Genomic DNA, 12,195 nt, shown 5'->3' with positions numbered 1-12,195 from the left:
AATGTACATATGTACATACAGATGTGCACATATGTATCTATCGACATTCACACATTAGTGTCTCACATTTTGATTTGGCTATTTCAATCGTTTGCACGCAACTACACGAACAGTTGTTTGCATGCGTGTGTGTGTGTATACTTAGTTGTCCCCAACTGTTTGATATTTTGTATTGTTTGTTCTGCCTGCTTTTGTAAAATGCATATTTTGAAAATCCTTGAATGCAAAGTTGTAGATTTTGTTACGTATTTTAAATCGATCGGACTAAATTTATAACACAAACTTTTCATTTGAAATAGTGAATAAATATTAAAACCCCAAAAATTCAAGCTCCAACACAAATTTAGAAAATCCGAGTATGCAGTTTTGTTTGCATTCTTTAATTAATTTAATAATTTAATAGAAACTAAGTTTTAAGTCGGTCGGTTGAAAAATGCGGATTTTTCAAACAAATTTTGGAGCTACTATTCCCCCCTTTGGAGCTCGAATTTTCCAAAATCCCTTCTTAGTGTTCATCTACACCATGATAGGATACTTGAGCCCAAATTTCAGCATCCTAGCTTTTACCGTGTGGGCTGTTGACGCGGATTGCTTTTGTGCCCCAACATTTTTTTGTACAGGAAAACCCATATTTTAGGCCCCAAAAAAAATTTCAAAAAACCAAGTATACAGTTTTTCTTGGAATTGTTCTGAGAGTATACAAACTAAGTTTAAAGTTAATCAGATGAAAACTGTAGATTTTTCATACAAACGTTGGAGCCTGTTTTCCCCCCTTTGGAGCTCGAGTTTTCCAAAATCCCTTCTTAGTGGGGACCTAGACTATGAAAGGATACTTGAGTCCATATTTCAGCTTCCTAGCCTTTACCGTTTGGGCTGTGCGTTGATCACCAATCAGTGAGGACAAACTGTTTTATATATATAGATGTTACGGGATAGTGGGATAGGCAACTGTATACAATTTGTGTCTCTATCTCTGAGATGCAGGTGTTTACACAGACGAACAGACAGGGCTAGGGAGTCTTGTCATGCTGATCAAAAACATATATACTTTGTGGGGTCTGCCACGCCTCCTTCTGCCTGTTAAGTACACATGCATTTATATGTAGTACTAGTGTACCTTTTCACCCTTTGGGTACAGAGTATAAAAAGGAATGTGAAGCGCAAATAAATGCTGAAGAGTGCAACTAACTCCATGACCTAATACACTAAACATATCTCACATCCTGTTAAACCTATATTATCGCATGTAATTAATTTGCAAATATGTGTCAACGAAGTGTGAAGCAATCAAGGAGGGCCGAGGCCCCATTGCCTACAAGGACAATTTATTCATATTAAAGCTATTACTGAGCAATATTGCTTCTCGAAAGGCAATATCCCGCTATTCGTCACCTTTTCCATCCACATATATATTTCCGAAGTTAAAAAATCTTCACAAATTACTAAATTCTTGGTAGTCCAATATCTACTGCAGTTAAAGCGTTTCCATTAGATGCATAAGACCAAAAATACCTCTTTTTATAAACAGTTTACCGATTTTATTCTCGCTGAACTTGCAGTGAAGCAACTTGTCATTGGGCTTGTCAAACCGCGACAATAATTTGCAGTGTCAGATGCATAGTTATACATAAGTTACAATGTAGCTTTTGTTGCTGGTTATGATGGAGATTACCAAGCGCGAGATTGAGATGTAAACAATGATCTGGAAGCAGTTGCTTAATCGAACAGTCCGAATCCCATGTCGTCGTCTTCCTCGGATTCCGACTCCTCCTTCTTTGCCTCCACTTTCTTCTCGACAGCACCACCGGCGGCAGCACCAGCAGCTGGAGTCGATGCGGCAGCAGCAGCAACGAACTTGCTGGGATCCTTGATGAACTCCTTGATGGTGGTGGCTTCCTTGAACTCCACTTCGGTGGTAGCGGCAATCGCCAATAGATTCTTGAAACCGTTGGCAATGCTGTGGGGAGCCGAAGCAATGGTTGGATAGCCCACGGACAAACACACGGCAGCCAAGTTGGCCACGCCCTGTTGGAACTTGGCTCGCAAGTCTTCGGGCTTAATGTCCAAGATTTCGGGAGAGAAGATGGAACCAGAGTCGTATACTTGGCTGACAAGCAACCCATACGAGAATGGCGAGATGTTCAGCATATTCAACAAAGTGGCCTCAGAAGCGCCAACTTTATCGCCGGGCTTCAAGATGGGCACATCATTGATGATTTCAATAGTACCCTTTGAAATCTTTGTTGGGATGGAGAGCGCTTGGAAGAAAGAAGTTTTCTCTGGACCAAGGCCGGTGTTCTGGGCCGGAATGATGACAGGCAAAGGCGCAATGGCGCCGGGACGAGCTGGAGCGCGTACTTTAGACTCAAGCAACTTGTCACGCACCTCAGCCAAATCGCCCTTTGTGAACACAAAGCCAACATTTCCCTTGATATGGGGCAACAACTTTTCCAATTGCGGGTTGTTTTCCAAGTGACCGCGGATGGCCTTGCGCATCATGGTGTTCTTGCCCATCAACACGACAGCCAACCCCCGAAGGCTGGTACGGATGTTCTGCATCTGCTTGGAGCCAACATTGTCAGCTCCGACGATGAAGCACTTTGGGTACTCATCGAACAGTTCCTAGATAGAAGTGCACGAGGTTACATTTAGAGGGAATCTATGCGTACATGATGCAGTGCTACTTACCACGACCTTGATGAAGTATTGAGCCTTCCATGCTGCTTTGTTCTCCCTAACCATTTTTAATGTTGTATTAGGGACTCGTTAAAGAATTTAAGAACTACAAAATAATGGAGAATACTATTAAAACCAAACGTAATAAAGTATTTTCAGCAGTATGGTTATGAGTTTTATGCAAATATACGCACGATGTATTACTTTTTCTACGATTTAATTTTTTCACTTACCAAAGCTCGAACTATACACTGTGGTGACTTTGACCAAAATGGCCGACTGTAGGGCGATTTTTCTTCATGTCGCTAATGGGGCATCACTGTTTCCTGAGTAATGCTTGAATATGACTATCGCAAGTGTCACCACATCTTAGTATAATATCAGCTGTTTGTAACCTATTTCGTAAAAATAATATACGTGTATAAAATCGATATATATTCCCCTGAAAATTTTTGAAGTGAATATAACCCCCATGCTTTGGGGCTTAAGAATGCTTTTGAAATAAAGCAGAAGACAATGGCATTTTAATATTGGCATAAATTGCATTTAAATACATTGTACCCAAAGCCGGCCTTGGACAAGGAGCTAAAAATATATAATACGTATATACAATGGGCAAGGACTACTACAAGATTCTAGGTATAGATAAATCTGCCAACGATGACGAAATTAGAAGAGCATATCGTAAGAAGGCACTGCAGTACCATCCAGATAAAAACACTAGCCCTCAGGCAGAGGAGATGTTCAAGGAAATTGTGGCAGCGTACGAAGTGCTCTCGGATAAAGAAAAGCGTGCTATATTTGATAGGCACGGAGAGGAGGGCCTAAGTAGTTCGTCCACTACATTTACACAGGCCACACCTGACGCAGATATGCTTCCTTTCATCTGTGTTGTCGGCGGATCTGTTTTGTTCGCATTTGCGGCGTACAAAACATACGAATTTTTTACGAAGAAAAAGAAAGTTCAGGGAGCTGATAACGATTCATCTTCAGAATAAAAGTTGCAGTAAAAGTGAAGATTTTAATCTCGAATGTGTGTGTATATAGATGTACTCCATGTCTGACAACTCATATTAAAACTAATGCTTGTATAATTGTTAATAATTATGATGTTTTCACTGATTTTATACTTGATTACTTTTGTGGTAGAAGTCATACTAATTTCTTGATAAGGAACAGTACCCATTACTGGAATATGACACTAATAATTATTACACAATTTCTTAAAAAGGCGAGTGGGTCAATGGTTTACTTATATCAAGGAAAACACAAAAGCCTATTACCGTTTTGTATTTTAAATTGCTGCCATATTCTGTATAGTCGATAAAAATGTCAAATTATATCGAATTGGCTAAGGCTCAGCTGTTCGATGGCAATCGACATTCACAGCTTGCACCAACTCTTTGAACAATTTATAGTGGTTACAATTTTAACAATAGTTACGATTTATTGAGTTCTTACAAAATAGTATATATTATTCATTGATGTAATAGTTCAAATTAAGCTCAATATTACATTGCAATATACATACATATACTCGACGTAGCTTGTACTCAAATTTGTCCATCTCTACTATATATGTATATTTTGATACACGGAAAAAGTGTTAAAATTTAAATCTTTATGAAACTAACCTAAAACGACAACGAAATTCGTAGTATTTAATAATGCAAAACAGCCACAACGCGGGAAAAGAAGCAGATTTTCTCTATTCAGGAATAACGAAATAAGATAACGGTGCAAGTACACATGGTTTCTAAAAATACTGAGGGCGAGCTGTTGGCGCGATAACGATAAGCAACCTCATTGCTCTTTAAGATTACTACGTAATAACGCCATAATATCTTTATAATACGTTGCAATTCTTTTGGGAAAACTATAATGGAAATGGCGGGAAACTCTGCCGAGATAGAAACTGATATATCCCACCACGAGGGACTGCAAATTTGCCAGCCAGAAGAGGTGCAGAAAAGCAACAACAACATGGACACATCACGCAAGTATGCATCTTTACCCGCTACCATGCCCTTAAGGATGTGCGATAGCAGCCATCATTGCAACAGTACGTACAACAAACGTATTAGTGACATTTGCGCCAAGGTAGCATCAGGCCAGCGCTTAATGATCATCATGCGCGGTGCTCCAGGCAGCGGCAAGTCTACATTGGCTGCGTGGCTTTTGGGTCAAACAGAGCTTCTGGAGAATTACAAGCTTAGTGACTTCGTACATAGTACCGACGACTACTTCTACAGGAATGGCGTCTATCAGTTTGATCGTAATTTGCTGACAGATGCTCACGACTGGAACAAAAAGCGCGTTCACCAGAAAGCCTCCGACGGATGGAGTCCTATTATCATTGACAATACGAACACGAAGATTTGGGAGATGAGGCCGTACGTGCACATAGCCGTGCAGTACGGTTACCTGTTGGAAATTCTGGAGCCGCAGACCGGCTGGAGCAAATCAGCCAGCAAGCTGTCTCAGAAAACTGTGCATGAAGTGCCCCGAGAAAACATTCAGCGCATGCTTGACGGTTATGAGAGTGCCACCGTGCCGGAATTATTAGAGGTGAGTGTATAAAAAAATATATTCTTATATACAAGTTGTAACTACTCTACTATCTACCCTACCCTCTGCAGCTGATAAAGTCAACAAATTACATACCGCAAATACGTCTACGACCGCCGCCGCCAATGGTATCGGACTCTAAACTTCCACTATTATCTACAAAGAAGGATCAGGAACAGATATCCACAGCAGAATCCTCTAAGCTTAATGCAAATGCTCAGAGCTATGTGCCTGCCTGTAAGGACCAGCCAGAAGTTAAGCCTGAAAAAGCACCGAGCAGAGAAAAGTCCCTTCTGGACTTGCTACGCGATGATGCCGACAAACCTTCTGAAATTCAGGCTCCACCAACTGAAGATGTCAATGCCCCACAGATTTTGCAGCGCCATGGGTTAAACTGTTGTAATGAGCATAAACAGTTCGTACTCCTACGTCAAATGTATCCCAACAAGCAGCTGACGGGGCTGTGGGATTTGTTTGTTAAGTGCAATGGAGAAGTGAGCTGGGCCGTAGATATTTTGCTGAAAGAGGATGAGCTTAACAAGACAACTGAATATGGACAGGAGGCGTTTGAGGACGATACCGAGCCATTTAAATGTAATTGCAGCAAATCGGCCAATGCCCATCATAAGCCGCTGCAAGCCAAATTAGATAAATCTGTTTCAGATACTACTTCCAAACCACTTCCCCAACGACAGCAACGCAGCAGACGCAGCAATCTAGATGCCAATAAAGAGCTGCAATTGCAAATTGAAAACTGTTTTGTCTTAGGTGATGAACAGTACTCAGAGCACACACGCAAAATACGTGACGTGCGTAACGGCATTTTGGACAATTCCCTGCCGTTTGTCCTGGAAAATGAAGGTGTGGTTGCTGCCGAAACCGAGATGGAAGAGGAAGCGGAAGCTGAATATGAAGAGGATAACTCCCTGCTGGAAATAGATTTGGGCGAAGAACTAGTCGCACAGTTACGCAATACTTTTAAGTGGGAAGGGACGCTTGGCGAGGTGTTGCCACCACAAGAACAAGTGGTCAATAAGGTATTCATGCCGCGCACGCTTGCCAAACAACTTTACATACTGTGGGTCGAATCCATCTACAACCAATTGGAAGAACAACGACACCAAACTCTGCGAGACGATGAGCAGTTCGCTAGGTTACTAAAACATCCTCAGTATGCGGACTGCAGTGAGTCGCCCAGCAATGTGACCGAATTGCTGGATATGGAGCTCGCTTGGAGTATTTATAAGAGCGAGCAACAGGCGGCGCAACAGGCGGCGTGCTCCCAGCCCAACGATATAGCTACGCACCTTACCAAAATGAAGCTCTGCGAGAAGTTTCCGGATGTTCCGTCGGACACACTCTTGGAAGTTTTTGCAGCCACAGGCAACAACTACAGTCAGACGGTGGAGGTTCTGGATAGTAATGTGCACAGCAAATTGAGTCATACCGAACTATTTGAACAAGCGATCCTGGAGAGGGAAAAGGTAAATATAGTAGAATAATTCTATGAATTCTACTTGAATTATGAAAAATACTAACGTTCTAAACGAAAAACGCTCTCTGAAACTCAGAAAAGCAATGGAGCTTAAAATGTTCACTTATGCCAATTATTGTCGCATGCAAATATTCCCTCAAAATTTAGAAGTTCGTTTTGTATGTCTACTAGGGCCATAGAAAATTCGAATGCTTTAGATACACAAAATCAATTCGTCATGTTGCTTAATTACCTTATTAATTCCGCTACGCTTTTTTTAGCCGCGAAAGGAATATCAAAATACTTGTAGTCTTGAAAAACAAAAATTTGAACAAAATGCAATCTCTATTATAAGTATTGATATGAATTACATAAGGTTTACTTATATATATTTATATTATATATATATTATATATTTCCTTATACTATTCATATTGGGGGCGATTACTTTTGTGATGGCGTAATTTTCGTTTTAATTTTTATTATATATTTTGAAATATACATAACTCATAATTTTAAATATCGTAATTGGTATCTCAGTTCATAGGTTAAATGTCCTGTGTAGGGTGATGACTTATAATATCTTTAAAGAAACTCAATTTTATGGTGTTTCAGCTGACTGAACAAGTGGCGGAGCACCAGAAACAACAATTGAGTGGATCAAGTAGTGGTCATACGCCAGGAGGACAGACTATGACATCCTCCGGAGGCAATAATAAGTCCCCGCAACTTCATGAAGAGGCCAAGTGTGCAGCGCTGCGCGACTTCGAAGAAACACGGAATCTGGCCGCCCATCATGCCCAGCTCAAGGCTGAGTGCTACCTGAAGGCCAAACAAGCGGTGCAACAGGGTAATAGCGGCGTGGCCATTTACTACTCGGAGATAGCACAGCTGCATAAACAGAAAATAGACGTGTTTAACCATCGTGCTGCCAATTGTATTATGGAGGTTCACAAGCATACTCAAAACAATCCGGACCTTCTGGACCTACACTATCTACACGCGTTGGAGGCTGTCAGCTGTCTCGATCTATTCCTCGACCGACACATTACGCAGCTGCGCAACAGCACGCGTGTTTACAAGCACGTTTTCATCATAACGGGACGGGGATTGCACTCAGCCAACGGTGTTTCTACCATTAAGAACAAGGTCAAGGCGCGTTTGGTCGAGCGACGTTTGCGGTAAGTGCGTGGGATGAACAACGCAAACATAAATATATTTCCTTCGTATATCCTTAATAGATTTGTTATTATGCAAAACTGTGAAGCTGGACCACTCAAAACATGAGTTTCCATATTAAAGGATTTATTTAATTCTTGTTTCATTTTATTTGCAGGTGGCACGAAGTCAATCCAGGTTTGCTTAAAGTCAAAATCTTCTCAGCCTCACGCCACTCTAAAAACTTTTAATTTTATACTCAGTAGCTCATATATTTATCTTCTTTGCGATCCCATATGTTATAATACCTAACATAATCGTATTCAAGATTTTTATATAGTATTTAATTACAACAAATTTATGTTTATTTTTAGAAGATTTTTCCATAGTTAATGGAACACTATATTTTATAGGTTTGTTATTTTTTATTTTAATATATTTTCTTTTTTGTTTTATTATTCTTGTTGAGAAATTTATACAAACTTAAACATTCCATTTGGAGTATTTTTAAAATCTCACTCAAAACCCATGTTCTAGAAGCGTAAGTTTTAAACAATTAGGTGGTGCTTTAAAAGATCTGTTAACACTTCAAACTCGATTAAAAATGCAGGGAGATAATTTTGTAATATGTACACGCAAAAGGTATATTTTATGAACTACAGTACAATGTATTTTTTAAGGAGACGAAAAAAAGTATACTCTAAGTAACCACAAGTTTAACGGAATGCGTTGAAATTATTTAAATTAGGTTTTAAATGTAAAAACCACATGCTACTATAATTTAAGTCACCCACGCTCAACAAATGTACATAAATTTGAATCGAATAATCAAGGTCACAATAGTTACTGTTATTAATCAACGAATTGTAAGCTTGAAATAATTTCAAAAAAAATTGTACAGATTTAAATGCATTAATTCATGTCGTGTTCAATAAATATTGTCATGCTTTCAGTAATAAAGAGGTCAAGGCCAAATATGTAAATAATGTAAATGTACTTATAATAATATTATCCGCATAACAAAGGACCACAATTGAATTGTAAACGAATTATAGTGAGGAAAATGCAACTTCAGCTTCCCCCGCTGAAAAACCTCTTGTTATAGAAAAGAATGTTCTTAAAATTTTGGCACGGATTTATAACAACAACAACAGCACAACATATTTTTTCTAATCGTTATTTAAAATACATACATATGTTCCTTAAGTGGACGATGGGTGACGGGCTTATTGATGGATTCTGTCAATGATACATTAAATAAATTATTGTTTTAATGTTTGAAGAGCATGTCTAACGGGTGTAGTCTCATTAGTCTTTTATTAGTGGTACTACTAGTACTTCGTTTTGGAATTTTTTCAGGATTGTAGTGTTAGGTATCTTGACCGTTCTCCAGCCGTGGATGGCATACATTTTTTCAGACTGGCTTGAATATTCTCTTAGATATTAAAAGCTTGCCCATTCGATGTAGCTTTGATTTCCTGTCCAACGCAAGTTATTTTTTCTAAGCTTATCATAAAGTTGTTTGCACTTAGCAGCAACGTGTGGCTTCCGGGTAACTTTATCAAGGATGCGACCCGATTGATTAGGTTCACCATAGGAATGGGTCAGAAATTTGCTTTGACTGAGACACAGTTTATTTGTTTAAGAGCTAATGTTGCTTGACCATTATACAAGTAATTCATCTTAAAAGCCACTTGCCGGAATTATATAGCTGCTCTTGAAGCACTTTAAATGCCTTGTTGGAGCATCTAGATATAATCAGGAATGTAGCATCGTCCTTATAAATTACAATTAGGAGTGATTATTTTGAAATCACCAGCATATCTAAAGTGTACAGTATATACCAGATTGTGCCAAGGACAGTGCCTTGATGGACTCTAGCCTGGAGTGGTTTTATATCGGAACGTTCATCCCCACATCGAACATAGAAAATTCTCTCCTCCAAATAAGATCTGAAGAAGATTTGGTACGGACAAGGCAGGTGCATTTTGAGTTAAAAAGGAGCTCAGCATGCCAGACAGGGTCAGAATTCAGGTAGAATTTGAATCCGTGGCTGAGCGTTAAATTGCCTGGAAATATCCAGAGTTTTTCCTCTGTGTTAAGCTTAGCAGGCCATGCGGGTTTGAGGTCCTTGGGTCACTCTACCTGCGTTGCGACAAAAAAATTTTAGTTTCACGACGCAATAATCCACAAAAAATAATATGCAGTGTTTAAAACATTGAGACAACTTTATACTCTTGAGCATAAAAACATCGTGCTTAAATTCGTTAAAACATAAATACACAAACAACGTGTAAAATATACTGTAGGATCATGTTTTAGTTACAGACTAATATCGGGCAGTCTAAGTTGTATAAAACTTTGGTTGGTTTTCGTTGAACGCTAAGTGAGTTCGCCCTGCTGATTTTGATCGTGGTCTTGCGCGCTTTCCTTGCGTGGTGAAATTACACGGCCGGTTGGGAATTGATCCTCCTTCCCGCCTTGTATGCGATTAATGGCTACCATCTCCAAGATATTTGCGCGATTGCGGTTTGGTGTACAACGCGGGGTTCCGTTGTTTACCTTCTCGCGCGGCGGGGTGTGTAGCACAATACCTTCGAAAATTGTCTCCAGACTATTGCTGCGACTAAACGCGACCATGGAGTCTTCCGTGCTATCGCTGGGCGGGCTTATTTTTGCGTTAATTTCGTGTAGGGCCACAAACTCGGGATTATTTTCTCTGCCGGGACTACCCTGCTGCCGATGCACCTTTTGTTGCTTTGGCGTCTCCACGTCCGCCCCAAATAAATCGTTGTCGATAGGCGAAGGTGTTCGCGCTTGTGGGGAAAAGGCTCGTATTTCGAAGGCTGGCAGCTCATCATAGTCGGTTGGCTCGTTCAAGTCACGTTCAAAGGCCAGAGAGAGATCACTTTCACTTGAGAGTGAGGACATCGAGCACTGCAAGCGGAAGGAGGTATTAAGTTGTACCTCATACCACGACATATTTAAACTGGCTCTATTTACCGCATCCGACTTGTCCATTGTATGTTCGTCGGCGACGCAGCTGTGTTTTATATGAATTTGAGGCCTTTCCTCGTTGTCGTGCAGCATGCCACAGTTTGAAAATATGAGATTCGTAAAAATGGTTGGGTGAACGTCAGGTATTAAAGCGCAGGTAAGTGTTTGCCGCGCACCTCTAACTTAAATGCACCCTTCGGTTAGAGCAAAACGCCGCACCAGTCGGCTCTAGTAAACAAATTAAATATTTGAGTGTACACATATACATTACAGATAACAACCAGGGCGCCTTGCTGTAAGTGTATCCCTATTAACGTTATATTTCTTTTGCGTTGTAAGACAGTGTCTCAAACCATACAACATATGTTGTGACAGTATACAGGAATCAAGCGTTTTGTGAGCAAAGAAACACAAAGGGGCTGTTTCTTTAGTAACGTAGATTTTGATATAAACAAATTCTATTGTGTGAAATAACAAAAATAATAATTTCATGTACTCATAATTAAAGCTATATTTTAAATTCATTCCACAGACAGTGACTATTACTGCTAGCAATTTTACTCTAATGTCGCATTGGTATTACTTTTGGTAGCTACATTAAATGTTTCCTATTGGGAATATTTGTAACCTCTCACCAATGTTACCGTTACCACAAAAAGTCGCGTGATTGAATGTGTGCGCGCTCCGAAATTTAGAAAATTGTTATCGATTGTAGAAACAGCTGACAGTGCTGGAAAGTATTACATATCTTTGGTGTGGTCACGAATAAGAAGACATGGTTACTTTATCAGCGCAAGCCATAAGCAAGTGGCAGCACCAAATGTCAAATTTTTCAAATAATTTACGTTTAACTTTAAAAGCGATTTGGAAATCGCTAAATCAAATAATTGTAAATGTTTAGGTACACAAAACAGAGAAATTTGTTTAATTTTAGCGAGGCAACACAGCCTGAAAATAAATCAAGGATTTAAACTAGTAGCTCATTTAATTATTTTAAATAGTGCATTTACTGCTCTGCACATATGGATATTTTGAGCTTTCCACTTAATCTTCTTTGTCTTTAAGCTTTTGGGTAGCTGAGTTCTACCGCAAACAGAAAGTTTGGGATTTTATACAGGTACAGGGCTCACGGGTAAAAGAATATACTAGTTTAGTGCAAATATATGTATATAACACACAAAGGACGTGGCAGACCTTAAAAAATCAATATGTATTTACATATATTTTTGATCAGTAAGACAGTATTTACCTGATGTGAGATTCATTAAACAGGAATAAGCAGGTAACTTAAAAAATTAATTATATAAAAAATGGTCTTTATG

General features: G+C 39.5%; 4 protein-coding genes across 5 annotated transcripts; 2 read left to right on the top strand and 2 right to left on the bottom strand.

The window, feature by feature from the left end:
* Nucleotides 1–1,513: 1,513 nt before the first annotated feature.
* Nucleotides 1,514–2,942, bottom strand: LOC115619990 (60S acidic ribosomal protein P0). Its single transcript, XM_030513063.1, has 3 exons — nt 2,910–2,942; nt 2,689–2,782; nt 1,514–2,622 (listed from the first exon to the last, which is right to left on the bottom strand). Exons 2-3 carry the CDS (start codon nt 2,740–2,742, stop codon nt 1,717–1,719), a joined length of 960 nt encoding a protein of 319 aa, XP_030368923.1. The 5' UTR covers nt 2,743–2,782; nt 2,910–2,942; the 3' UTR covers nt 1,514–1,716.
* Nucleotides 2,943–3,099: 157 nt separating this feature from the next.
* LOC115633968 (dnaJ protein homolog 1-like) lies at nt 3,100–3,774 on the top strand. The gene has a single exon (XM_030531489.1). It carries the CDS (start codon nt 3,288–3,290, stop codon nt 3,672–3,674), a length of 387 nt encoding a protein of 128 aa, XP_030387349.1. The 5' UTR covers nt 3,100–3,287; the 3' UTR covers nt 3,675–3,774.
* Nucleotides 3,775–4,210: 436 nt separating this feature from the next.
* Nucleotides 4,211–8,138, top strand: LOC115634024 (NEDD4-binding protein 2). 2 transcript variants are annotated; one of them, XM_030531557.1, is made up of 4 exons: nt 4,211–5,244; nt 5,316–6,728; nt 7,334–7,899; nt 8,055–8,138. In XM_030531557.1, exons 1-4 carry the CDS (start codon nt 4,558–4,560, stop codon nt 8,125–8,127), a joined length of 2,739 nt encoding a protein of 912 aa, XP_030387417.1. In that variant the 5' UTR covers nt 4,211–4,557; the 3' UTR covers nt 8,128–8,138. The 2 variants fall into 2 exon arrangements, with proteins under 2 accessions (XP_030387417.1, XP_030387419.1); XM_030531559.1 differs by lacking the exon at nt 8,055–8,138 and adding an exon at nt 7,960–8,037.
* A 2,001-nt stretch (nt 8,139–10,139) lies between these two features.
* LOC115634033 lies at nt 10,140–11,239 on the bottom strand. The gene is made up of 2 exons (XM_030531574.1): nt 10,880–11,239; nt 10,140–10,813 (listed from the first exon to the last, which is right to left on the bottom strand). Exons 1-2 carry the CDS (start codon nt 10,964–10,966, stop codon nt 10,259–10,261), a joined length of 642 nt encoding a protein of 213 aa, XP_030387434.1. The 5' UTR covers nt 10,967–11,239; the 3' UTR covers nt 10,140–10,258.
* Between the last annotated feature and the right edge of the window lie 956 nt (nt 11,240–12,195).

The sequence above is a fragment of the Scaptodrosophila lebanonensis genome, unplaced genomic scaffold (genome assembly GCF_003285725.1).
Source record: "Scaptodrosophila lebanonensis strain 11010-0011.00,11010-0021.00 unplaced genomic scaffold, SlebRS2 tig00000001-arrow-pilon, whole genome shotgun sequence".
Lineage (NCBI taxonomy): Eukaryota > Metazoa > Arthropoda > Insecta > Diptera > Drosophilidae > Scaptodrosophila > Scaptodrosophila lebanonensis.
This window is presented reverse-complemented; position numbering and strand designations above follow the sequence as displayed.